Source organism: Artibeus jamaicensis, unplaced genomic scaffold (assembly GCF_021234435.1).
Source record: "Artibeus jamaicensis isolate MK-2021 breed Jamaican fruit bat unplaced genomic scaffold, CSHL_Jam_final contig_387, whole genome shotgun sequence".
Taxonomy (NCBI): Eukaryota; Metazoa; Chordata; class Mammalia; order Chiroptera; family Phyllostomidae; genus Artibeus; species Artibeus jamaicensis.
Window position 1 is genome coordinate 38,595,458 of NW_026521812.1, and position 26,161 is coordinate 38,621,618.

The following is a 26,161-nucleotide window of genomic DNA, read 5'->3' on the forward strand; positions in this document are numbered from 1 at the left end:
TACTGTGATAAATATTTTTGGTACACTCTAGACAACTTCTATACATTAACAATATAGAAGTTGATCTGAGATCAGTAGTCTTTATTATGTTACCATCATGTAATTCAAGGTTCCTGAATTACTTTAGGAACCTAAAATTCAGAGACTTTAAACATTACAAATGGCATTGAACTACAACTTAGTGACATTTGACAGCTTGGGATAGTAACACATTCAAACTGGTTTGTGAAAGAAGTAGAGTGAAATAGGAGAATACAGGGGAATCCCACAGGTACAAAGAAAATAGAGTGAAGTACAGCTCAGCCTCATTAGAGATTTCAGACATCTTTGTTAGGTAGTCTAGTACCTTTCTTTATTGTTTGCTGGGTGATTGCTTTATTCACTGTCAGGGTTGTCCTCAGCTCATACCTGACATTCACTCCCAGCTTTATTGACCTTAAAATTCCAGGGCTCATCCTCATCTAACCTGTCTCAATTCTGACTTCCCAGGAGATTTAATTCAAGTGTCTGCTGACTCTTGTCAGAGTTTCATTTCAGATTGTATGGGTTTTCCAGGAAGTTAGAAGAGGGTAAACCTGTCCTTTAGGAAGCACAGAAGGAATTAACAACCACAGCCAGATAAAGATTTTCCTGCTCAGGCAAACTTGAACTCCATGATGGCTGTCTGCTAATGAACTCAGTGCAAGAAGGATCCTTCAGACTATTAAACAAACAAACATATAAACAAACCCCCAAACTCAAACTTTAGCAATAGGTTCAACATGAAGGACATGCTTTTGAATGTGTAGAAAAACTGTTTCTTTAGCAAAAGGAATGGATAGATTAGGCCATATGTTAAAAGGTAATAAATATGGTTGTGACATATTGAGATAAGAACAGAAAAATTTTGTTACTAAAATTATTATCATCTTAGAATAAATTTGTATTTTATGAATTAACTTCTAAGCTTTTATGTTTCCCCCTTGATTTCCTACCTTCTTTTTGTTTAAGCTTGGATCGATGGAACAAATCACACTTAGGCCAGGAGAATTTAAGAGGTGGCAGATGGTAGGTGGGGTATGAGCAACAGCAGAAGCTGAGGAACATGCATGAAACTCTGACTGGAGATTCCTAGAGGTAAAAAAGAGCCATGGTTGCAACCTCCACTTGGGGGTTTTCTATTACAAGCTCCATATGTGTGTGTGTATGCATAGAAGAAAATTATATATATAATAATCATATTTCTTTCATATATATTATATAGTATATAAAATTTTAAACAAAGTATCTCTCTTTAAGAACATACAACCCACCCAAGTGGGTTTTGCACAGGCAGAAGCTAAAAGCCTTCCAATGATTATGGATGGTATACCAAACAGTCGCTATGAAACTGTTCCATCTTTGAAGAAATGTTATGGCTGAACAATAATTTAGTGCTCCTTACCAGTTCAGAGATTAATGGGGCATGGACAATAATTTAAAGCACCTAAGTCTACTTCTTCAAAGAGCATCATACCCCTCTAACAAGCAGTAAGAAAATCTGAACTCTTTACTTACAGTCAACGGTTACTTAGGTGCCTATCAGACTCTTTGAAGTTCTCCTACCAGAATGCATGATCTTCCTGTGAGGAAAGTGTCAGGTCGGATGACAAGGCACGGAGCAATTATTAACTGTGAATCTGTATGATCAATGGGCAGCACAATGCTTGGATTTAGCAAGACTGGTATTCCTTGAATAAAAGAAGGTCAGTTGGGAAAACATGAAGTTTTGAACAGTTTTTCATTTTCTTGAGCTAAACAAAATCCTAGGTCAGGTATTAGTGACAGCACAAATATGTCAAAATTCAAACTCTTGAATGCAATTTATTGTTCACCCAGTGGAGAAATGTTTTTTTTTTTTTTAAACCTAAACAAGATTCCTGTCTATTTAAGATTCCTGACCTGATATTCTTTTCCATTTTATATCCTTGAGGTTTATTTTTTTTAAGGCAATTGGATGCTTTAATCCACTTACCTAACCAACGCTAATCTTACATTTTAATCACTGGAAAAAAATAAAAGATTTGGACTTTATTTTGAAAGACAGTTTAAACAAAAAAAAAATGGATACTTGTAATTTTTCTTATATGAGGCACTTAATCTTTAGGCATTTTTAGAATCTAATAAACTATTCTATCACATTTGAGTTATTATATTAAATTGCTTTAAAGTTGAAAAATATTTTAAAGAAAACTCAATACTATAGTTATTTACCTAACTTTACCATGTATAATTTGCTTTGGTATTTTTCAGCTTCTGACACTAGTAAAACATTCATTTTTAAACAAGAGGACTGAATTGTTCTTTAAAATTCTTATCATATGAAAAATATGACATTTATAGTTTAAAAACACACCAACATCTACGGTGCTGATAAATAAAGCATGAAACAGTGTATTTGGGTGACTCTGTTTTATCTTCATATATTTTCATTATAGATATAATGTTTAAAAAACACAAGACAATAGCTAATAAAATATTTTTATTAACATTCTACATTTTTATACATACTTTAATACATTTTAAAATATTTTTAAAACTACTACAAACTGCCCTGGCTGGTGTGGCTCAGTGGATTTAGTGCAAGCCTGTAAGCAAAGGGTCGCCGGTTTGGTTACCAATCAGGGCACATGCCTGGGCTGCAGGCCAGGTCCCTGGTTTGGAGTGTATGAGAGGCAACCACACACTGATGTTTCTCTCCCTCTCTTTCTCCTTCCCTTCCCTTCTCTCTAAAAATAAATAAATACATAAAATATTTTTAAAAATACTACAACCTGGTGGTAGTTGACAGTAATTACTAACTTCATACATATCAAGATGCACCACTCTCAACTACTTAACTAGATTACAAAATACTTGCTAGAGTATGTAAAAAAATAAAGTAAGTTCATCACACTTTACAGCCTTATGGAATTGCTAGCTAGCACAAAGATAATCAATTCCTTTTACAATAAAAATTTGCTTTCAGAGCTTGAAGGTTAGTACTATGAAGGGCATTTTTCAAAAGACTAAAGAGATGCTTCAGGTAAAAAAAGTTAGAAATGTATAAAACACAAAAACTATCAGGAAGGTTTTTTTCTAAAAGAGCATATTATAAAATAAGACAATCATTCTTTTAAAAAAGGCTTTTTATATCAATTTTTTTCTGGCCAAGCAAGTATTTTTCATTATCTTCTAAACATTTCCTCAACATTTCCAAGACAGTAGCTTTCAAATGTTCCCTGAATCCCAGTGTTGTTCAGATGAAGTAAATCTTATGAGAATGTGTCACCAACCACCAGCTTCCGGGGCGTGAGCCAGGGCTTACTCTTCCTTAGCTTTAGCCTGAAGTACTGAGAGGTAGGCACTCCTCAATAAATGTTCACTGAACTCCACTGTTAAAAGTAATGGTTAAACTACCAATATAGCATAATAATAAATAAATTGTCCTTGATCCTTGAGGATTGTGGGAACCAAAACACAGTTGATACAAGTATTCATAAACACAGGAAAATGTTCTAGTTTATTCTAAGTGTCCCAGCTCTTATAGGAAAAGCAATTAAAAGAGAAATATTTCCTGAATAGTTCATATAAGAATAGTTTGTTGAAACTGAAAAGCAGACTGAAAATTTTAAGAGGCAAGCTAAATATTCCCTATACTCAATCTTATATGATAAATAGCAACTTATTTATTAATAGTACCATGAGATTGTTTGAACATGCCCGCATTCAAGACTGCTTTTAAAATTAAGTCATTAAAGAGAAAACATTTTCAACCTGTAATTAAATTTAAATCACTAAATTGGGTTATACCTTTTAATATCAAGAGGCAAAAGTTGATATTTGAGAAAAAGGCTTTGCAAAAGGCATGTAATAAAATCATTTTTCCATAAAAACAAAGACATCAAGCATATCCACCAATACCTCTAGTTGAGGTTAGAAACTAATTCAGTATTTTAGGAATTATAAAGTTTTAAACTTTGTACTAAGTCATCTTGGCCCTTTTCCCCCACCTGAGTCAGGTTTTTGGTGTATCTGAAATGAAAGGACTCTGGCTTCAAAAATATATAATCCAGTGAAAGAATAATGGAATATATATATTCACTGAATCTAACTAATTCTGGGAGAAAAACTTTGTTGACTCCTTCCTCAAGAACAAGATACAAAAGTATAAAATTTTAGAAGTCCCATTCATTTGTCAGCCTTCTAAAAATAAGCACACATCTCTTAAGTACAAAGAGCTAAATATAACCCTTCTAAAAGTGACAGTTCACCTATACTCTAATTTCATCTATACTCTAACTTTTGAAAGCTCTTTAACTTTCAAAATCTTTGAAAATTTAATTAAAAATGTACCAACCAACCAACCAGCCAACACTAATAATTTAAGCCTAGAATAAACATGTAAGAAAATTTAGCACAGTTATTTAGAAAGCATGCCACTGGAGTATGAGGGTAAAGTAAAAATTTCGTTCCAACAGGAAAACTACCACTGTGAAAGGAAGCACTCTTCTGAATTCAAATGGCGTAACGGAGACTTGCTACAGGTGGTTGCTCTGGACGTGAGAATTTGACTCCAGCATTTACTTATGTATTGATGTACACTTTTACAGTGCAATATAGTTCGATTAATTTGCTGGTATATAAAAAGTAAATAGTTATTTTTAAATTGGCAATACACTAAAAAACTGTTAAGTAAAATAATGGAAAATGTCAAGATCTGAAAAAAACCTATACCGCTAGATAGACTCTAGACCATCAGTTCTCAACCTCTTTTCCAACATGATAATTCCATGGTATATTCCAATAAGTAAACCCTTATTTGGACCAGAACCTTTCAAAAACTGAAAAAGAAGTATTACAGAAACTCAAAAGTGACCCAAACCTTAAGTGGTACATCAATATTAGGTCCTCACCACAGGCTGTGGCAGATGGCATTGGTGCAGGTCTCCTATTTCCAACATGCTGGCCACAGTGCCCCAATTTGCTCTCTCACACAAGGGTAATTACCAGATGCAAGGGAAACAAAAGAATGCTACTCTTTTTTAAAATATATTTTATTGATTATGCTATTATAATTGTCCCAATTTTTCTTCTATGCCCCATCCACCTGGTACACCCATTCTTGCTAGAAAGCCTCACCTTAATTCATGTTCATGAGTTGTGCATGTAAGTTCTTTGGCTACTCCATTTCCTATACTGTTCTTTTTTTTTTTTTCTTTTAAAATTGCTTTATTTCAGGAATTCTTTTTTTAATATATTTTATTAATTATGCCATTACAGTTGTTCTATTTCCCCCCTTCATTCCCCTCCACCCTGCACACCCTCCCCCACCATTTCCCCCTTTAGTTTATGACCACGTGTCTCAAGTTCTTTAGATTCTATATTTCCCATACTATTCTTGCCCTCCCCCCTATCCATTTTCTACCTACCATCTATGCTACTTATTTTCTGTACCTTCTCCCCCCTTCCCCTCCTCCCACTCCCCTGTTGCTAACCCTCCATGTGATCTTCATTTCTATGGTTCTGCTCCTGATCTAGCTGTCCTCTTAGTTTGCTTTTGTTTTAGGTGTGGTTCTTAATAACTGTGAGTTTGCTGTCCTTTCACTGTTCATCTTTTTTATCTTCTTTTTCTTAGATAAGTCCCTTTAACATTTCATATAATAAGGCTTGGTGATGATGAACTTCTTGAATTTGATCTGAGAAGCGCTTTATCTGTCCTTCAATTCTAAATGAAAGTTTTGCTGGATAGAGTAATCTCGGATGTAGGTTTTTGGATTTCATGACTTGGAATACCTCTTTCCAGCCCCTTCTTGCCTGTAAGGTCTCTTTTGAGAAATCCACTGACAGTCTGATGGGAACTCCTTTGTAGGTGACTGTCCCCTTATCTCTTGCTGCTTCTAGGATTCTCTCCTTCATTTTAATCTTGGCTAATGTGATTATGATGTGCCTTGGTGTGTTTCTTCTTGGGTCCAACTTCTTTGGGACTCTCTGAGCTTCCTGGATTTCCTGGAAGTCTATTTCCTTTGCCAGATTGGGGAAATTCTCCTTTATTATTTGTTCAAATAAGTTTTCCACTGGTGGCTGTTCCTTTCCCCCTTCTGGTACCCCTATAATTCAGATGTTGGAGTGTTTAAAGATGTTCTGGAGGTTCCTAAGTCTCTTCTCATTTTTCTGAATTCTTGTTTCTTCATATTTTCCTGTTTGGCCATTATTTTCTTCCTTCTGGTTCACTCCCTTGATTTGAGTCCCAGTTTCCTTTTCATCACTATTGGTTTCCTGTGGAATTCCCTTCATTTCAATTAGTTTAGCCTTCATATGTTCCTCTAATTTGTGACTGAAATCAACCAGTTCTGTGAGCATCCTGATGACCAGTGTTTTGAACTGTGCATCTGAAAGTTTGGCTATTTCTTCATTGCTTAGATTTATGGGCTCTGGGGCTTTGAGATCTTCTTGAGCCACTTTTGGTCTGTTCACGCCCGTTAATTATGAGGAGGGGAGCCTTAGGTGTTTACCAGGGCGGGGCCACCCAGGTTGCTGGTTTGTGACACTGTATGTGGGGGCAGGGTCAGAGCAGGGAAATGGCGGCCCCCTCTGCTATTTCCCCGCCACTGGGTGAGGAGCAGAGTCTTAGATGTTCACCAGGGCAGGGCCGCTTAGGTCGCTGAGTTGTGACGCTGTATGTGGGGGCGGGGTCAGAGTGGGGAAATGGCGGCCCCCTCTGCTGCCTCTCACCACTGGGGCCTGCTTGGTCCAGTCGTCTCACCGCCCACTCCCTTGCTGGTCTATCTGCGCATGAATGCGGGACCACAGTCAACCCGCCGCCCTGCACCCTTGCTGGGTATGCCGGTCGCTCACTGGGTCTGCCCGTTGCAACCCCTTGCCTGGAATCCACGCGCCTGAGTCCGTCTGACTGAGTTTTCCTGTGCAACCCCGCTCCGCCAGCTGCTGGCTTCGGCCCTCTTACTGGTAAGGCTGAAGAATTTGTTGTTATTAGACTTCCGAAAAGTTCAATTTTCTGAGTTCTGGCTATGTTTTCTGTTGCTAATATTTGTTGTCTCTCAACTTGGTTGTGGGAGAAAGCACGGCGTCTCCACCTATGCCTCCATCTTGGTGGAAGTTCTCCATTTCCTATACTGTTTTTTTTTTTTTTAAAGATTTTATTTATTTATTGTGAGAAGGGAAGGGAAGGAGAAAGAGTGGGAGAGAAACATCAATGTACGGTTGACTCTCATGCATCCCCTGCTGGGAACTGGCCTGCAACCCAGGCATATGCCCTGACTGGGAACCGAACCTCGATACTCTGGTTCGCAGGCCCGCGCTCAATCCACTGAGCTATGCCAGCCAGGGCCATTTCCTATACTGTTCTTAACATCCCCCTATTCTGGACCTACCAATTTGTATTTCTTAATCCCTGAACATTTCTCCCCATTTTCCTCCTTCCCTCTCCTAACTGATAACCCTCCAAATGATCTCCATATTTATGATTCTGTTTCAGTTCTGCTTGTTTGCTCAGTTTCTACACTTGATCTTAGCCAAAAGGCCAAGAAGCAATGATCAGTTTCTTTTATACATTCGACTGTTGATAGTTGTGAATTGATCGCCATTTTAGTGTTCATAATTTTGATCTGCTTTTTCTTAAATAAATCCCTTGAATATTTCATATAATAATGGATTGGTGATGATGAACTCCTTTAGCATTACTTTGTCTGGGAAACACTTTATCTGCCCTTTGATTCTAGATGATAGCTTTGCTGGAGAGAGTAATGTAAGTTGTAGGTCATTGCTTTTCATCACTTTGAATACTTCTCACCAGTCCCTTCGAGCTTGCAGTTTCTTTTGCGAAATCAGCTGACAGTCTTATTGGAGCTTCTTTGTAGGTAACTATCTGCTTTTCTTTTGCTGCTTTTAAGATTCTCTATCTTTAGCCTTTGGCAATTTAATATGATGTGTTTTGGTGTGGTCCTCTTTGTGTCCATCTTGTTTGGGACTCTCTGTGCTTCCTGGATTTGTATGTCTATTTCCTTCACTAAATTAGGGAAGTTTTCTTCCATTATATTCTCAGATAAATTTTTGATTTCTTGCTCTCTCTCTCCTCCTTCCACACCTCTACCACCCCTATGATTTGAATGTTGGTACATTTTAATGTTGTCCCAGAGGCTCCTTAGCCTACCCTCATTTTTTTTGTATTCTTTTTTCTTCTTGCTGCTCTGATTGAATGTTTTTTTCTTCCTTTATGTTTCAAATCACTGAGTTGATTCTTGGCTTCATCCACTCCACTGTTGATTGCCTGTGAATTTTTCCTTATTTCACTAAAATTTAACCTTCATTTCTGCCTGGGTCTTTTTTATGGTATTGATGTACCCAATGAATTCCTTGAGCATCCTAATAACCAGTGTTTTGAACTCTGCATCTGATATATTGCTTATCTCCATTTTGTTTAGTTTTTTTTTCTGGAGTTTTATTCTGTTCTTTCACTTGGACCTTATTTCCTTGCTTTGTCATTTTGACAGCCTCCCTGTGTTTGTTTCTATGTATCAGGTAAAGTGGCTATGACTCCCTGTCTTAGTAGTATAACCTATTGTTGAAAAGTGCACCTGTAAATTGGATGGGACAGAGCCTTAGGTAATTACCAGGGCAGGGCAACCTGTGTGAACCAGGATGATGGAATCTCAGATATAGTGTGGCACTCTGTGTCTCTGTGTGGGGGAGGGCTCAGAAAGGGGACAATGCGGTTGCCTGGCCTCTGGAGTTTTGTCTAGGAGGAAGCTGTTCCCTCACACTTGCCCTGATGCCAGACTTTAGTTTCTCTCTTTATGCCACTGGTGCTTTTCAAGCTATTGCCCCAGTGCCGGAGCCCAGATGGAATGAGTGTGTGGGCCCTAAGTCCACTGTGGTCCCTTTTAGAGGAGATGCCTGAGAATCCTGCAGTTTCTTCTGCCACCCTAAACCCCATTGGTTTTTATAGCCAGAAGCCATGGGGACTTATCTTCCTGTCACTGGAATCCTAGGCTAGGTGGTCTGGTGAGGGGATGGGATCCCTCACTCCTGAAGTGTCCTTCCAGATTTTTATCTACCACACATGGGTATGGGACCACCCATTTTGTGTCTCCATCCCTCCTATCTGTCTGGATGAATGTGATTTTTTAAAATTCCTTAGTTGTTGGACTTCCACACAGTTCGATTTTCTGATGATTCTGGATGATGGCTGTTTTGTATCTGGTTGTGATTTTTGCTGTGGTTGTGTGAGGAGGTGGTCCGTGTTTACATATGCCTCCATCTTGACCTGAAGTCTCTAGAATGCTAATCTTGAATTTTTTCTAATTTGTTTTAAAAAGTAATTTACTCACAAGAAAAATATGAATACTTTGTATGAGTAACAATTAACTTCACAAAAGATTGGAGAGTATTAGTATGTTCGGATACCAGTTAATAGTCACTGTTCTACAATGTTATCAAGGCTTTAGAAAATAAAAACACATTCCTGAGTGGAGGAATTTAAAACTTCCAGTTGAGAAATTTATAAAATTGACCATTAGGAAACCAGAGGTCTCAGACATTCCAGTTTTCAGCCCGAGGCCTTTGTTGATCCCTCCCCTATATGTAAAATATGTACTAACCATGACTTTCTGAGATTATAAATAATCAGACAAAGGGTGGCATACAGGATCAATTTCTAAAAGTTGAGATGAAAAGTTATTAGACTGGCTTACTAGGGCAAAGTCAGGGTATCCCTGAAGTAAGGGTGAAAAGAAAGCAAACTTCTGAAAATGCCCAGAAGGACAAACTGCTGCACTGTCATGGTCAAGTTGGGGCACTGCCATCTACATCCCTTTTCCCAGTGTTTCCCATTCAGAGGCTTGAAGTTTTACCCTAGGAGGACATCTGGTTATATGAGGTAAATCAAAGAGAAACAGGTTTTGTTTTACTGTTATACAGGATAGGAGCTGGCAGATATTTTTTTTGTAATGGACCAGATTGGAAATATTTTTAGGTTTTGAGGTCACATCATCTGGTCTCTGTTCCTTCCCTACTCCCCACGACCAACCCATGTAAAAATGTAAAAATCGTTTTTAGCACACTCGCCATATAAAATCAGGCTGCTTGTGAAACTAGATTGTAGTTTGCAGAACCATGATATACAAGATAAACAATTTCCAAGAAGCAACACTCCCCCAAACTATTAGAGGTGCAAAAGATTATAAGTGTAAGTGATTTACTTTAACTTCCCTAGCGGAGTGCTGAAGGCTCAGAGGGGCCTGAGTGACTTGCTTACAGCAGAGGCCAAATGATCACTTTTCTCTCCTTTGTCTTCCATTTTTAAATATTTACCCTCAAATTTGAGGACTCCCTTTAAAATAAAGCATTCTGAAGCTTTACTCTATTCACAGGTCAAAATATTTGCTTTACCAGATATTTTTTTTCACATTCTTTTATCATGTTCAAGAAATTCATACTAAAATAAGAACCAAAAAAAAACCCCTTATAATATTTTAAAATTAAGATTGGGCCCAGCATAGGGCTTAAGGAAGCTTAGAATTCTATCCACCAAACTCAGTAAACTATAATATTGTCCAGCCAGGCTGCACAGGCTGGCTTTTTGAATAGAAACCTGCGTGGCGATATGTCATTCACATTCAAGATAAGTAAACATTGTTCCTCTCACATTAAGTCCTCTTAGAAGGCTACCAAGCAAACACCTTATAAGAGAAGTCCAGTATTATGCATCTATAATTTTTCCTATTGCAGTCATATGGAATTAGGAATAACATTTTAATGCCACATCCCAGGGTTAATTATATAAAAAGATGAACATTTTATTCTCCCTTCAAATGGTAAAATTAAAGCTTATTCTTTGTTCCTGAGTCTCTGGTTGTTTCCCACAGCATTTCTGATTAAAATCCTACTTTCATCATCAATGAAAAGATTCTTTAAATCAAAACAAACATAGTCAGACATCAAAATCAACTTCCCCTAAATTCAGAACTTGAACTTTAAAACTACTTCATAAAACACTTTTACCACCCCATACCAGAGAAAAATCTTCCATCAGTTCTGAATATTAGGGCTGAAATCTCTAGGATCTTTTGAAATATAGTTACACAACATATGAATTCATAAACTATTATCACTGATATACCATGTATTATCCAGCTCGTTTAAGAAATGGTACCATATACCAGCTTCTGAAAGATCACAATTACATCAAATATACATTTTTGAACATTTTAATTTTAGTTATAAGTTCATGTATTTTCTCCACACTATGGCCTCACTTTTCAGCTAAGAGCAATTTGACTCTTTAAAGACTGAAAAATAAGCATGCCCTCCTCATTCATCAAAAAGGATTACGGGAAAAGAAATCATTACCATTTCTTAAGGATCCATAAGTGGCTCCTCAATCTTCCTTTTATTCTACTCTATTTAAAAACTCTTCTTCTTGGAGTTTCAGTTTAAAGTCCTCTCTGATTCCTTCTAGCAACTCTGGTTTAAAAACAACATCCAGCGCAGTCATGGCGAGAGCTTTGGCTGTGCGCAGCGTGTAGAACTGAGCTTCTGGAGACCCTAAAAGGGACGGTAAATAAATTGAACTATGTCCATATTTACTATAAATTAGTGTATTAGTTTTAAAGTTAGCTCTCAGTATTTAAGTTGCCTCTCCACTGCCCACAATACAGTGCTTTCTGAGGTGATGTTAGGTAATGTAAGAATAATAGGCTAAAGTACACAACCAGAAAGGCGTCTACTTCAAAAAAAAAGAGAGAGCACATGCCAAAACATTCACTTCTAATAACACTTACCTGCAGCTTCAGTATATTGTTCTGTATGATTCAAGGCATCAGATCCAATGTAAAAATATGGATGAATCCCAGGAACCACGAAACTAACATTTCCAAAATCAGTAGATCCTTGGGAAGGTAAGACAATCTATGAATTTCTCATTGCTAGTTGGATGTCTTGTCTAGTGTTTAGATAAGACATTAGATCTTCTCTTTTTCAATCTCTTTCTCTTCAGCACCTGTCATGATGTATATGGCTCCTTCCCTTCTAGAAATTCTGTGCTGCTTTGGCTTCCAGGACTGCCCTCTCTCCTGACTGTCAGGCTTGCTGTAACTGCTCTCTGCCTCCTTCTCTAGATCCCTTCCTTTGCTTGTCTCCTAAGTGTTAGTGACCCAGACCTAAGGTTTCTTTGGCAACCTCACCAACTGTTTTCAATTACCACTCAGATACTGACAACTCCTAAATCTTCAATCTAAACATCTTTTGAGAGTTCCAGATTCAAGAGGCTACTGGACAGCTCCCCTTAGAAATCCTGTAAGCGTTTCAAATTTAACATTCTAATTATTTATACCAGCCGTCCACACCCGAACCTGCTCATTTTCTGGAACTCCTTCTCTTAATAAATGACAGTGGCACCCCATTTTTACCACCAAGTCTTTCTCAGTCTACTTCATCAACATTTATTATTATATTTTAGGAGAGAAATCTCTAAGATGCAAATGTATTAATAATATTATTAGAAGAAAAATCTAAAATAACTCCTTATACACTTATGTTTATTTAAATTTTAATAGTTGCTTATTACTTCTCAGAAATGGAAAATGACCCCATATAACTGAGTACTTAGTAGACTGCATATTGATGAGTAAGAATGAATTAAAATTCTATTTTCCCTTTTAGTAACTTTTTAAAGTTAAGAGTTACTTTTTAAAGTTAAAAAGTTACTAAAGACTGCATATTGATGAGTAAGAATGAATTAAAATTCTATTTTCCCTTTTAATAACTTATTTAAAGCTGTTTTTGTAATGGGTGATCATTTATTAAGTTATATAATACCCAATCACTGGGTTATATACCTGAAACATACAACATAATATTGTATGTTAACTGTAATTAAAAAATAAAACATTAGAACTGAGCACATTTAAACACCAAAAATATTTAGAATATAAAGCAAAAGGTATGTCAGCTATTTCTAAAAACAAATCTGCTCATTTGATATTCTACACTCACTAAAGAGTTTATTAGTTTCCTTCCCCTAGCCATTAAATTTGTGAAAAATATCGTTAAAACATCAATACCTCCCTACCTTCAAAGCTGTTAAATAAAACTATTTAATAAAAGATATTTTCCCTCCCTCAAATAGCACAATAAAGAACTTAATTACCTGAAGAGCTATTCAAAACAGCATCATCTTCTGAAATGAATTCTATTCCCAGCTTTTCCCCATTTTCAACATAAGCTTTCCTTAGGCTTTTATTGGGAAGGACATTGTAATAATCATGTGCTCCACCTTTAATTTCTACCTAATAAAAAATTATAAACATATTTTGAAATAAAAAATCAAATTCACTATCTAAATTTCAAACCAGCTATCTTTTTTTTAATAGAAAGGGGTTAAGAGGGTCCACTTTCCCTCTGAACATAAACTCTCTCAAATCTCTTATCTTATAAAAACATGCATTTTCTGTAACAAGAGTTCCCAGGACTCTATCTCCTTTGCTATGTATGCACCAAACCACATGAAGTCCCCTAGTTCTGCTAGCCAAACCACATGAAGTCCCCTAGTTCTGCTAGCCAGTGGGTCTCCACTTCCGTCACCTAAGTAGGGTGTGGGGGTAGTCAGAATCTCCAATCCAACCAGCACTCCCAAGTAACTCTGATGCAGGTGATCCAAAAACCACACTCTGACAAACACTGCTTTAGGCTGTCGCCTCTGCAAGAAACACATTAAACTTTACTAATATTCAACACACAAACTGATATTCACACCACTGCCTGGTCTGAAAGGAGTAAAAGTACTCTGAGAAAAAAGACTTACAATTTACAAATTTAGTCTTGATTTAATCAAAATGGACACTATTCCCTCAAACTAAAGACAACACCTAGTGTATTAGCAAAAGCCACTTATAAAATGGCAGAGATGACATTTCTTCTAACATCTACAAGGTTTGTCTGGAAAAAGTCCAGTCCTTGTTAATGAGAACAGTTTATGTGACATCAGTGTAACCTGATGGCCAAGGAGAGTGGACTGGAATGTGTGAACAATGATGACTTCACTGTACTTAGAATTTATTAAGTGAACATGGCTATAGCATTCAAAATGCCTGAGTAAGTAGAGCAATGAATCTGCATCAAATTTTGCATTAAGCTTAACATTCCTCTGCAGAAACTGTTTGGATAATTGAGAAGGCCGCAGCTATGGGCAACTGGTGATTGGCAGCTTCCTTACAACAACATGCCAGATCATGCATCACGTCTAGTGCAGAGTTTTTTTGAGAAACATCAAATCACCCAGGTGACCTAGCTCCCCTATAGCCTAGATTTGGCACCCTGGGATGTCTGGCTTTTCCCAAAACTAAAATCACCCTTGAAAGGGAAGAGATTTCAGAACATCGATGAGATTCAGGAAAATATGACAGGGCAGCTGATGGCAATTGGGAGAACTATGTGAGGTCCCAAAGTGTCTACTTTGAAGGGGACTGAGGTGTCATTGTCCTATGTTTCTTGTATCTTCTTCAATAAATTTTTTTAATTAAAGATTTTATTTATTTACTTTTAGAGAGAAGGGAAGGGAGGGAGAAGGAGAGAGAGAGAAACACCAATATGTGGTTGCCTCTCACATGCCCCCTACCAGGGACCTGGCTCACAACCCAGGCGTGTGCCCTGACTGAGAATCAAACCAGCGACCTTTTGGTTCGCAGGCTGGTGCTCAATCCACTGAGCCACACCAGCCAGGGCAAATGTTTCTATTTTCCATATTACTTGGCTGGATACCTTCTGAACAGACCTTGTAAGTTAGAAACTATGATAAACTAATCAGATATTACAAGTCAGCCAAAATAAAAAGTTACTCAAAGACAATTTAAAATATAAATTTAAATCCAATAACAATTAATCTTATATTAAGGGAATATTATATTTTGAGATACCACCTAACAATAATAGTTCATGTATTTATTTCATAAATAAATATTCAGATATTCATAATTATAAATAAACAAGGGGTAAATGCTTAATCTTTTACTCTTTGGACACGTAACACATCCTGTCTGAGAGTCGCCGTCACTGTCTGAGACATTGCCGCTTCTCTGAATACATCGTACGTCTCCAGTCTAATGAGGGCAGAGAAAAACCAGGTATTATGTTACCTATGAGGGTTAGACCCTAATGCTTCAGAAACATTACCTCATTTAATTCTCAGAAAAAATGAGGTAATGTTATCTCCATTTTCCGCTGAGGAAATGGAGGCCAAGAGATATTAAATAACGTTTCCAAAAGTTGCAGAATCAGTGAGGCTGAGAGGCATGCATCCAGATCTTGTCTCTCCAATTAGACTGCTGGCTCCCAGCAGGGCTAACTTTACGTCATTCTGTAACTTATCATACTGTGCGCCACATATAATTGGTACACAAGTGTTTCTGACTTCGTGGTGCAAATGAACACCACCTCCTGACTAACTTCTGTGTCTGTTTCAACTCTCATTCTGGCAAGCCCTAAGTATTTATATCTCTACTATACGTATCTAGAACTTGGCCAAAAATAGCTTTTGCTGATTGTGCCACAAAATTTCCTTTATAGAAACTATGTAGAGCAATTCTAAAAGCATAACTACCAATAAGGAAGGATATAACTTGCAACAGGCAGGGATTCTACTCAGCAGTATCAGTTATTCCAATTACTGTGTGACAAGATGACCACAGGCTGCCCTGTGCACACACTGAGTAAAGTAAGTAAAGACTTTCACATCGACATTCAGACCACTGATGCTACACATCTGAGACATCACCGGGAGAAAAAGAAGGAACTAAGGTGCTAATCTAACTTAATATAAACAATCCCAGCCCACATATATACTTCTAATTATAATATAGAATAACTCTGAAAAGTTCTTACTGTGCATCCAGTAGCCAAAGCTGCAGCTCTGAAGCAATCTTCTGCCTTTTTGGTCAAAACTGGAAGTTCTTTCATTGAGGGTGCACGGAAGTAATAGATTAATTCAGAATAACAGGGAATGATATTGGGTTTTACACCACCATTTTTTATTATGCCTATAAAAAGAACCAAATTACTGGAATTGAGCTTGGGGCTTGGAGACCATTTCTTTAAGCTTAAATACACCCATAACATTTTTTAGCCAATATGTGCATAAAAAATAATTTAAAATTATTTGCTTCACACATATACCAATCAAAGATTTCACTGTACAACAGAAGTTTCTACATACCATGGGGTGATACTTTCCAGCTAATAGGAAAATAAATAATCGTCTATATGTACTTTATTCTAAGGAGTTTATAAAAAACTATGATTCCTGACTACAAAAAAGTGTTAGAATTTTATAACTATATTAAGCCTTCTGGAAAGTACTTTTATTTCAGTAGCTTATATAACAACTGTACATTTTGATAAACTTTTGACATGGGAAAAAAACAATGGTGTAAAGTTCTATAATTACTCTGTACTTCAAAAATCCCATGAGTATTCTAAAAGGCATTTGGCTCTGGGAAAATACTTTTCATGCCAAGAATAAAACAATGTGTCAAAGATCACCAAGTACTATTAACTGTTAAATGCGTTTATTTGGACCTACACAGAGAAGGAAGATTTATCCATTCAAAATTATAACTAAAACAGATACGCAAAATCTAATTTTATATGAACTGTTTTAAAAAGCATTTTTTTACATATTCCTGCTTTTTTCTTTTAAAGAAAGATAGGAGATTGGTAAGAGTGTGGCTATAAACTAATTTACACCTATAGCAAAATCAGGTAAAAACAGGTATTAAAGTATTGAGATACAATAATTTCCCAATTCATAAGAAAATAAACTAAAAATAAATTTCTATATACCTTCAAGACAGTACTTTATTACTGTATTTATATTAAGGTGATACACATAATTTTTAAAAGATGCTACTTAGGATTAACAACACTTGAGTAAATAAAACCGGTATTTCCTCAATTTTTTAAATTGAGGAAATGACAAAATTTTGTTATCAATCAGAGACAGGACAACTGGAAAATTAAGTTCCAACTTTGAAACAACCACAGAAAGAACATAGGTCTTTACATAAAACTACTGACTTCTAATACTCAAAATGACCATTCTATTTGTTTTGTTTTTTTTAAAGATGTATTTACTTATTTTTAGAGAGAGGGGAAGGAAGGGAAAAAGAGAGGGAGGGGAACATTGATGTGCAAGAGAAACATTGATTGGTTGCCTCTTACACGCTCCCAACTGGGGACCTGGCCTGCAGCCCAGGCACAAGCCCCGACAGGGAATCAAATCAGTGACCTTTCAGTTTGCAGGATGATGCCCAATCCACTGAACCACCCCAGTCAGGGCTCCATTTCTGTTTAATAATCATCTCAGTTGTCTTCTTACCCACAGATAGACAAACTTCTTAGTATCCTGTTATGCAATTTCTGACAATGTTTACATATTCTGGAATATACGTATTAAGTACATAAAATGTTTTCAATTAAAAAAATAAAATATTAAGTAGTTACGTTGTATTAAAGTGTATGGAACACCACAAAATATTTGACATTCATACCATGGGCTCTCCAGGTTGGTTTCATTTGCTGTCTCAACACAGACAGGTTGTTGTATGCGAGAACAGCAGCATCGACCGCGTTGACTCCCTCCCAGGGGTAAGCAGCAGCATGAGACGCTTTTCCATGGTATTTCACAGTGACACTAGGAAATAAAACAGCATCTGGGATTACTTTTTTCAAAATCACTGAAGTAAGAAAATCCAAGTAGTAAGAGTTATCCAGCTAGTATTCAAATGAATTCACACCACTAGAAGTTTTAGTTGCAAATCATTTGTAGCAATAACAGCGACACACGTAGCTTAGTTGTAGCATTTTATCACATGATACAGTGACTGGCACAAAGAAGAGAGTCCAAAAAAAGAGAGAAAAAGAGAAACTGTGATCAATCAATTGCCTATACAAGTTAAATTTGTACACAACTCAATTCAAACGAATTGTATTAGGTGCTAGAGTTACAAAAAAGATGACTCCTATCTCCTTACTTCATTGTGATGGTTCTATATCAAAGGTCTGCAAAAACTCAGATAGCTCTGTCTCAAGGGTGGGAGAAGGTCAAGAAGAGAGAAAGGTGACATTTGAAATGGATTAGGACAAACTCTGGAAATCAGATTGTTCTAACATGATAGTATTAAGTCAGTTGTTCCTGACCAACATTTTATTAATGTTCCAAAATATCTGTATCAACGATGCCTTCGAATAGTTCTCATACCAGTCTAACTACTCAGATACAGTAAAAAAAAGGCTTAGTGAGAGGATCGCATATTAGTTATTTACAAAGATGAGTTGCTTAGAAAATATTTTAAAGCCCAACTGATTAGTATTACCCACATTTAAATGATAAAAAGCCACTCCTGACTCTATTTTTTTTTAAATGGGCTAGATTCAGGAATCTGTACAATGATCATGTGCTTATGGTATTTCCTGACTGGTTCCAAACATTCTGTCAGGAAAACATAAACACATGAGAGCAGCCAAATATATTTTCAAGATTTGACAACATTTGTTAATTCCATCTTATCACCATCACCCTGAAACTGGAATTTTAACAGAACAATGATAAATTTATAGAATGCAAAAGGATGTCCTTTATGAAAATGACTCTAGCACATTTCTTCTATGGTTCAGAATTAAAGCACAATAAACCACAAGAAAATAAATGTTAATGTTTTATATCAGTGCTAGTATTTTTGACTTTAAAAGCATATATGGAATGATTTTCAAGACATGCTGCTTAATTTTAAAAAGCAATAACCAGACTAATAACTTGTTTAGCAGAATACTTCAGGGTGTAAACCCTCCTCTAAAATTTAATTTATACATGTACCTACAAATGTCCATAAATACACCCAAAATCCCTGGAAGGATACTTACCTCTAGAAAAGGGACTAGATGTGGGAAAGGTGGTCAACAGGGACATCTTATTTACTGTTTCAGATATTTAGGATGAACAGATAAGTAATTTTTTGAATTTTAATTTTTGTTCTTGCTCTCTTTTCCATCTGAAAAGATGGCCAGTAAAAAAAATCTAAGAAGCCAGACACTAAGAAAAGGCCTGTGGCCCACTGGACTGAGTTTAGGATCAAGGCCAAGAAGCCTAACCCTAAGCCCTAGAAAGCTAATGGGCTGGGAAGCCTGCCTGCACTGGCAGGCCCCTCCCAGCCAGAGGCACTGGCAGAGATTTCAGATCACTAAGGTCTTCCAGAGACATACCAGTGCACTCTACTCCTGAAACCAGAGTTGAGAGATTCTGACGACTGTTACAGCACCAATTCCCAGTGAAAACAACAAAGATACCAGAACAGGTATAACAGGCACCCTCTGAAAACAAGCCCTAGTGGTTGGAAGTTCTGGTCCACAAAATTCAAACCACTTCAATAACGCATGCTCCTAGATCCCCCAAAAAGCGAGCTTTTCTACATAGCAAACAATCCAAAACAGGATTTAGTACCAGACACATCAGAAAAGCATAGATTGTCAAATTCCACTAAAATCCATGGCTAGTCAGTTTCTGTATTATTGCTCAGGAATTTATCTTCTTTGCAAAACATTCAAATTAAAATAAGCAAACTAGAGAAGTGTGTTTTCTTCCCACATGTAATAAGGCTGCCTTTCACAAACCGTATCAAAGGCTGCTCTCCAGAAACCAGATCACTCTCAGTTCAAAACAGAAGAGTCAACATATCTATTTGCTATTCTTATACTTTTTAGGCATTATTTTAATAACCCAGTTATGAGTTTCATATGAAATCTCATTTGGAAGAGGCTTAGCAGATGATTCAACGAAAATAAAGACATAGTATCATTATCTTTCAATTCACTTCATTTGTGTATTTACTTATTTATTTAAATTCTCACTTACAGACATTTTTCTTTTTACTTGATTTTAGAGAGGAGGGGAGAGAGAGGGAAACATCTATGTGAGAGAGAGACACTGATTGGTTGCCTCTGGTATGTGCTTGGAGCAGGGATCGAACCCACAACCTAGGAACGTGCCCCGACTGGGGATGGAAACCGCAACCTTTTGGTGTACGGGGACGACGCTCCAAACAACCGAGTCACCTGGCCAGGGCTCAATTTACTTTTTAAATCTATAACTATGGGGTGTTAGTCTCCAGTTAAGACATAAAAGTATTTTAGAGACACAGAGGAAAGACGGTGTGAAGAGACAGGGAGGAGGCAGTGTGAAGACAGACACAGAGATTAAAACTATGCTGACACAGGCCGAGTTATGTCTGGGGCTGTCAGAAGCCAGAGGAGGCAGGAAGGACCCTCCCCTACAGGTCCCAGGTGGACCCTGGCCCTGTCACCTGATTTTAGACTTCACATCTCCAAACTACGAGCCAATAAATTTGTTCTTCTAAAATTTAAAAAAAAAGGACATTGAAGTATTCTAAGGGCCTGTTTTCCACTAAGAAGTTCATTTCAACTTGACTGATTACTTACTCGTGTTCAGCCACATCAGGCAGATAGGCAGCATTTTCTTGGGATGGATGCGCCATGAAAACAACATCAAGATTTTTAAAAGCCCCTGCTTCAATTAAGTCAATCTTGCCACCACCATCTTCTTCTGCAGGGGTTCCCAGGACAGTTACCTAGAAGGAAATACCTGTGTCAGGACAAAACAACAAAAAATCCTAGTAGGCAAATATCAAACAAGTTCCCTTGCATCTCTTGCCCATGTTCTCACAATCTACATTACACCGTGGAGAGATGTGTTCTTCTCTGACACTAAAATAATGCCTGGGCACACCTCGGTGGTGCTACAGTAATCACAAGTTTTAATGTGCACTATTATACAATTTGGTGTTAAGTATGTACTAAAGCCATTACAGGAAGCTTTTCCTAATTTTACAACTCAATTTTATGTAACTACTTACTGACAAAAATGAAAAAGATAAATGCTATATACTAAGTTCCTCAACATTCTCTGACTCATTTCTTACAGCTTTTTCTTTTAATGCATTTACATAACTATTCGTAAGCACTTTATTTGTTAGGAAGTCCCCAGTTACTTATTGGTTTCCCCCATGACAACCGTGTGAGGTAGGTGAGAAATCTGTGTCATTAGGTTAGGAAGGGTGGTTTGGAGGCACAGGGTGAAGTGGCGACTCTTGCTCTTGGTCACAGCGTGGGTTTTCGAGGGGGGCTGGCACTAGATGTTCAGACCTGTTCTTTACTGAACTACCTCATTAAAAGAACTTAATTCGTTAATCCTTTATGAAGAGCATGAAATAAATCTTAGGGCTATGGTTAGAAAGAAGCCAGCTATTACACAAAATTACTAACTCGAGTCTAACAGTTCAACCAGGCAGATTTATTGATCACTTAACACCTCATTAAACAACAGGAAACTTTGTGGAATAAACATTTTACTTTGATATTTATGTTTAACTCCTTCAAACAATTTTTAAAGCAAAAAAATGATCTCTAAACAACTAATATACTTTCAAGATCATGTATCTGATGGCTTCCAAGTTAAATCTTGCTGACTTCCCTGAATTTATCATAAACCCGGTCAAAGCTACATCGCTCCAGGGTTCAAGGATGCCCCATCCCAAACAAAACAAAAACCCAACCAGATTCAAAAACAAACCCCCAGGGGTGGAAAAGAGAAGGCGCCTAAACAAAAAAAGTCACAAAAGATGGAAAGTTAGGATAAAAGTGAAAGGTTACTGGTATTGGAAAAAATCAGCTAAAGAATAAAATAAAAACATTAGTCTTTCCTTCAACCTGAATGGTGATGATTACATCTTAGCTCACAGAAGGAAGAATTTACCACCTAGGAAAACAGTAACACAAGATTAAACTTGCCCTATGATAAACATAAATGACATTTCCCTATTTAAAGAACTGAGATACTTATTAAAACCATTTAATAAACATTAACAAAAAGATCAATTAATTATGCAGTAAATGTTCATTCACTTCCCTGTTTTTGGTGTATTTCTAGAGGTTTGGTAGTTTTAATGACTGATAATATCCTATGACTGCCACAAACAAAAATTTGGGGGGAGCCTAATGTGAAGAGGGGCTGTGTGTTTCCCTACAATAAGCACTTCCACTGGAGATTGCACAACCTAGTCTGCAAATGAAGTGTCAGCCTCTGTTACTAAAAATAAGCCCTGAGGAAAACCGGGCTGGGCCAATCAAGATGGAGGCCGAAGTAAACTCAGCTTGCCTCCTCACACAACCACAGCAAAAATTACAACTAAACTACAAAACATCTATCACCTTGCCCTGGCTAGTGTGGCTCAGTTGATTGAGCACCGGCCTGTGAACCAAAGGGTGGCTGGTTCGATTCCCAGTCAGGGCACATGCCTGGGTTGCAGGTCAGGTCCCCAGTTGGGAGTGCACAAGAGGTAACCACACATTGACATTTCTTTCCCTCTCTTTCTCCCTCCCTTCCCTCTCTCCAAAAATAAATAAATATTTTTAAAAAACCAACTATCCCCCAGAATTGTCAGAAAATCAAGCTGTTTAGAAGTCTGACTACCACATTTATCCAGAAAGTGGGCACCCACCTGTGGTAGATAAAAAATAGTGGGGATACCTCTGGGGATAGAGGGATCCCAGCCCCACACCAGACCACCCAACCTAAGGTTCCAGTGCTAAGAAGTTAAGTCCCCATAACTTCTGGTTGTAAAAACCAGTGGGGCTTGGGGCAGCAGAAGAAACTTCAGGATTTTTCAGGCATCTCCTCTAAAAGGAACCACAATGAACTTATGACTTAGGGCCTGCAGACTCACTCCTTCTGGACTCCCACACCAGGGTATACCAGGGCAATGGCTTGAAGGGCACCAGTGGCAAATGGGGAAAAAGTGAAGAGTCTGGCATCAGGGCGAGTGCCAGGGGACAGCTTCCTCCTGGACAAAACTCCAGAGACCAGGCAACTGCACTGACCTCTTTCTGAGCTCTCCCCACAGAGACACAGAGAGGAGGGAGACACCACATTGGAGGCTCCATCGACCTGGTTCACACAGGCTTCCCCGCCCAGGCAATTATCTAAGGCTCTGCTCCATCCAACTTGCAGGTGCCTTTGCTAAAATAAGCCATGCTACTAAGACAGGGAGTCAAAGCAGCTCTACCTAATGCACAGAAACAAACACAGGGAGGCTGTCAAACGTGGAGGCTGCCAAAATGATGAGGCAAAGAAGCATGGCCCAAATGAAAGAACAGAATAAAACTCCAGAAAAACAACTAAACAAAATGGAGATAAGCAATATATCAGGAGCAGATTTCAAAACACTGGTTATTAGGATGCTCAAGGAACTCATTGGGTACTTCAATACCATAAAAAAGACCCAGGCAAAAATGAAGGTTACATATTAGTGAAATAAAGAAAAATTCACAGGCAATCAACAGTGGAGTGGATGAAGCCAAGAATCAACTCAGTGATTTGAAACATAAAGGAAGAAAAAAACCATTCAATCAGAACAGCAAGAAGAAAAAAGAATACAAAAAACAAGGATAGCCCTGGCTGGTGTAGCTCAGTGGATTGAGTGTGGGGCAGAGAACCAAAGGATCGCAATTCGATTCCCAGTCAGGGCACATGCCTGGGTTGCAGGCCAGTTCCCAGCAAGGGGCCGCATGAGAAGCAACCACACATTGATATTTCTCTCCCTCTCTCCTTCCCTTCCTCTCTAAAGATAAATAAATAAAACAAACAAACCAAAACCCCACGAGGATAGACTAAGGAGCCCCTGAGACAACATCAAACGTACCAACATTCAAATCATAGGGGTGGTAGGGATGTGGAAGGAGAAGAGAAAGAGCAAGAAATCAAAAATTTGTCTGAGAATATAATGGAAGAAAACTTCCCTAATTTAGTGATGGAAATAGACATACAAATCTAGTAAGCACAGAGTCCCAAACAAGATGGACAGAAAGAGAACCACACCAGGACACTTCATATTAAATTGCCAAAGGCTAAAGATAAAGAGAGAATCTTAAAAGCAGCAAAAGAAAAGCAGAGAGTTACCTACAAAGGAGTTCCCATAAGACTGTCAGCCTATTTCTCAAAAGAAACTTTGCAGGCTAGAAGGGACTGGTGAGAAGTATTCAAAGTGATGAAAAGCAATGACCTACAACCTACATTATTCTATCCAGCAAAGCTATCATCTAGAATCAAAGGACAGATAATGTGCTTACCAGACAAGGTAAAGCTAAAGGAGTTCATTATCACCAAACCGCTATTATATGAAGTGTTAAAAGGACTTATTTAAGAAAAAGATAAAAACTATGAACATTAAAATGACAATAAATTCACAACTACCAACAATTGAATTGAAAAAACAACCTAAGCATACAAGCAGAACAGAAATGGAATCATAGATATGGATATCATTTGGAGGGTAATCAGCTGAAAGGGGGAAGGGGGAGAATGGGGAAAAAGGTTCAGGGTTTAAGAAGTACAAATTGGTAGGTACAGAATAGACAGGGGGATGTTAACAGCATAGGAAATGGAGCAGCCAAAGAACTTACCTGCATGACCTATGGACATGAACTAAGGGTGGACATGAATTGCATGACGGAATGGGGTATCGGATGGGGAGGGGGGGAATGGGACAACTACCATAAGCAATTGTGTGTGTGTGTGTGTGTGTGTGTGTGTGTGTGTGTGCGCGTGTATAAAGGCTGGGTTCTAAGTTCTTTCATAAAGGAGAACCCACGCAATTCATTACAACGACACGAGGAAACCCCAAAATGTGCAGCGTCGCCATATCTGAAAGTTCTGGTTTTATCTAACGGTTCTGCCTTCGGGCACAAACGAGGCTAGGTTGCCCAGTGCCATCCCTTACACCAGTCCTGGGGAGGGAGGATACAGGTGTGCACGGAATACGCGCAGGCCTTTCCATCCCCGTGTAGGTACCTGATGGGGCAGGTGATGGGAGTTCCACGTCTGGGGGGGGGGGCTCACCTTTACCGGCAGAGGCGGCCCGGGGAGGCCCTCCAGAGCCCCTTTCAAGCCCAGCGCCGCCGCTGCCCCGACCTCAGCGATTAGGTTGTGTCCGCACGCGTGCCCAATGCCCGGCAGCGCGTCGTACTCGCACAGGAAGCCCAGGTGCAGAGGGCTCTGTGACACCTGAACCCCCGGTGTCTCCCACTCGGCGCGGAAGGCCGTGGCCAGGTGGTAGTGCGGCTGCACCATCCAAGAGGCGGCCGGTGGCTCGCACTGGAAGAAGCGCGTTAGCACGCCGTGGGCATGGTGCTCCGCATAGGCCAGCTCGGGCTCGCTCCAGATGGCGTGGCTCAGGGCCCCTAGGCGGCCGGCAGCCTCGTCGATGCGCTCCGCAGCGCGCAGCTTCAGCAGGTCCAACTCAGAGGCTACGCCCTCCACAGGTCGCTCCTCTCCAGGTCCCTCCTCTCCAGGTCCCATCGCGCCCAAAGCCCGTGATCTGTCAGCACTCCGCTCGAATGCCACCTTGATTGCTTCCTTCTAGCGCAGCGTGCGCATGCTCCCAGAGGCCGCGAGAATTCGCGGGGCTGGTGCAAGCTGGCTGCACCGCTCACCGGAGACCGGTGCCCTGTCCCCGGGACCCCGCCTCCAGCCCCTCCGCCTCTTCTGTAGCCGGCAGGTGCTCCGCCCCAGGAAGGGGCGGAGGCTGAGCTCCGGAGCACCGGGAAGAATGGGGGTTGAGGGACTCTTCTCCCTACTCCTTCGCTGTTCAGGCAACCGAATGAAGCTGTAAAGTTATTACTTTTCCGTTATTGTTTATTTTCCACAGCAGCGGAGTGAGACCGGTTTTATTGGTTAATAGACATCAGAGACAGACCAAGTGGAACAAGCACCCTTGAAAAACACCAGTGGCCTTTCTAAAATAGTAATAAAAATTCTACAGGTTTTTAGTTCATAAAACTACAAAGAACACTGGTCTGTAGACTCTACATACTTACGTTTTTGGTACTGACCCCACTTTCTTCTCCTTGAGGTTGCTGTATTATTTAAAAGCTGAAAGTATAGTTTTTTTCATTAGAATAAAAACTGACTAATATACCAAGTGTCTAGTATAGCATCTGGAATATAGTAAGCACACATACATTAGCTAGTGTAGTTTGAGTAGAGGAAACTAAGAATTTTAAATGAGTTTTTTTAACTTTTTTT

The 26,161-nt window shown here is 38.7% G+C and overlaps 1 protein-coding gene across 3 annotated transcripts in view; it reads right to left on the minus strand.

Annotated features, from left to right (window-relative positions):
* PM20D2 (peptidase M20 domain containing 2) overlaps positions 1-25,596 on the minus strand; it is a 45,783-nt gene extending 20,187 nt beyond the window's left edge. The window contains exons 1-7 of one of the 3 annotated variants that reach the window (XM_053664819.1): positions 24,977-25,596; positions 20,503-20,651; positions 17,559-17,701; positions 15,895-16,049; positions 13,166-13,304; positions 11,799-11,906; positions 11,368-11,562 (exon numbers count right to left, since the gene is read on the minus strand). In XM_053664819.1, coding sequence (XP_053520794.1) covers positions 11,408-11,562; positions 11,799-11,906; positions 13,166-13,304; positions 15,895-16,049; positions 17,559-17,701; positions 20,503-20,651; positions 24,977-25,435 — 1,308 coding nt within the window. In that variant the 5' untranslated portion in view covers positions 25,436-25,596 and the 3' untranslated portion in view covers positions 11,368-11,407. Of the gene's footprint in view, positions 1-7,136; positions 11,563-11,798; positions 11,907-13,165; positions 13,305-15,025; positions 15,114-15,894; positions 16,050-17,558; positions 17,702-20,502; positions 20,652-24,976 lie in introns of those variants that run through there. The other 2 variants (XM_037131239.2, XM_037131240.2) reach the window with 2 other exon arrangements.
* Positions 25,597-26,161: the final 565 nt, after the last annotated feature.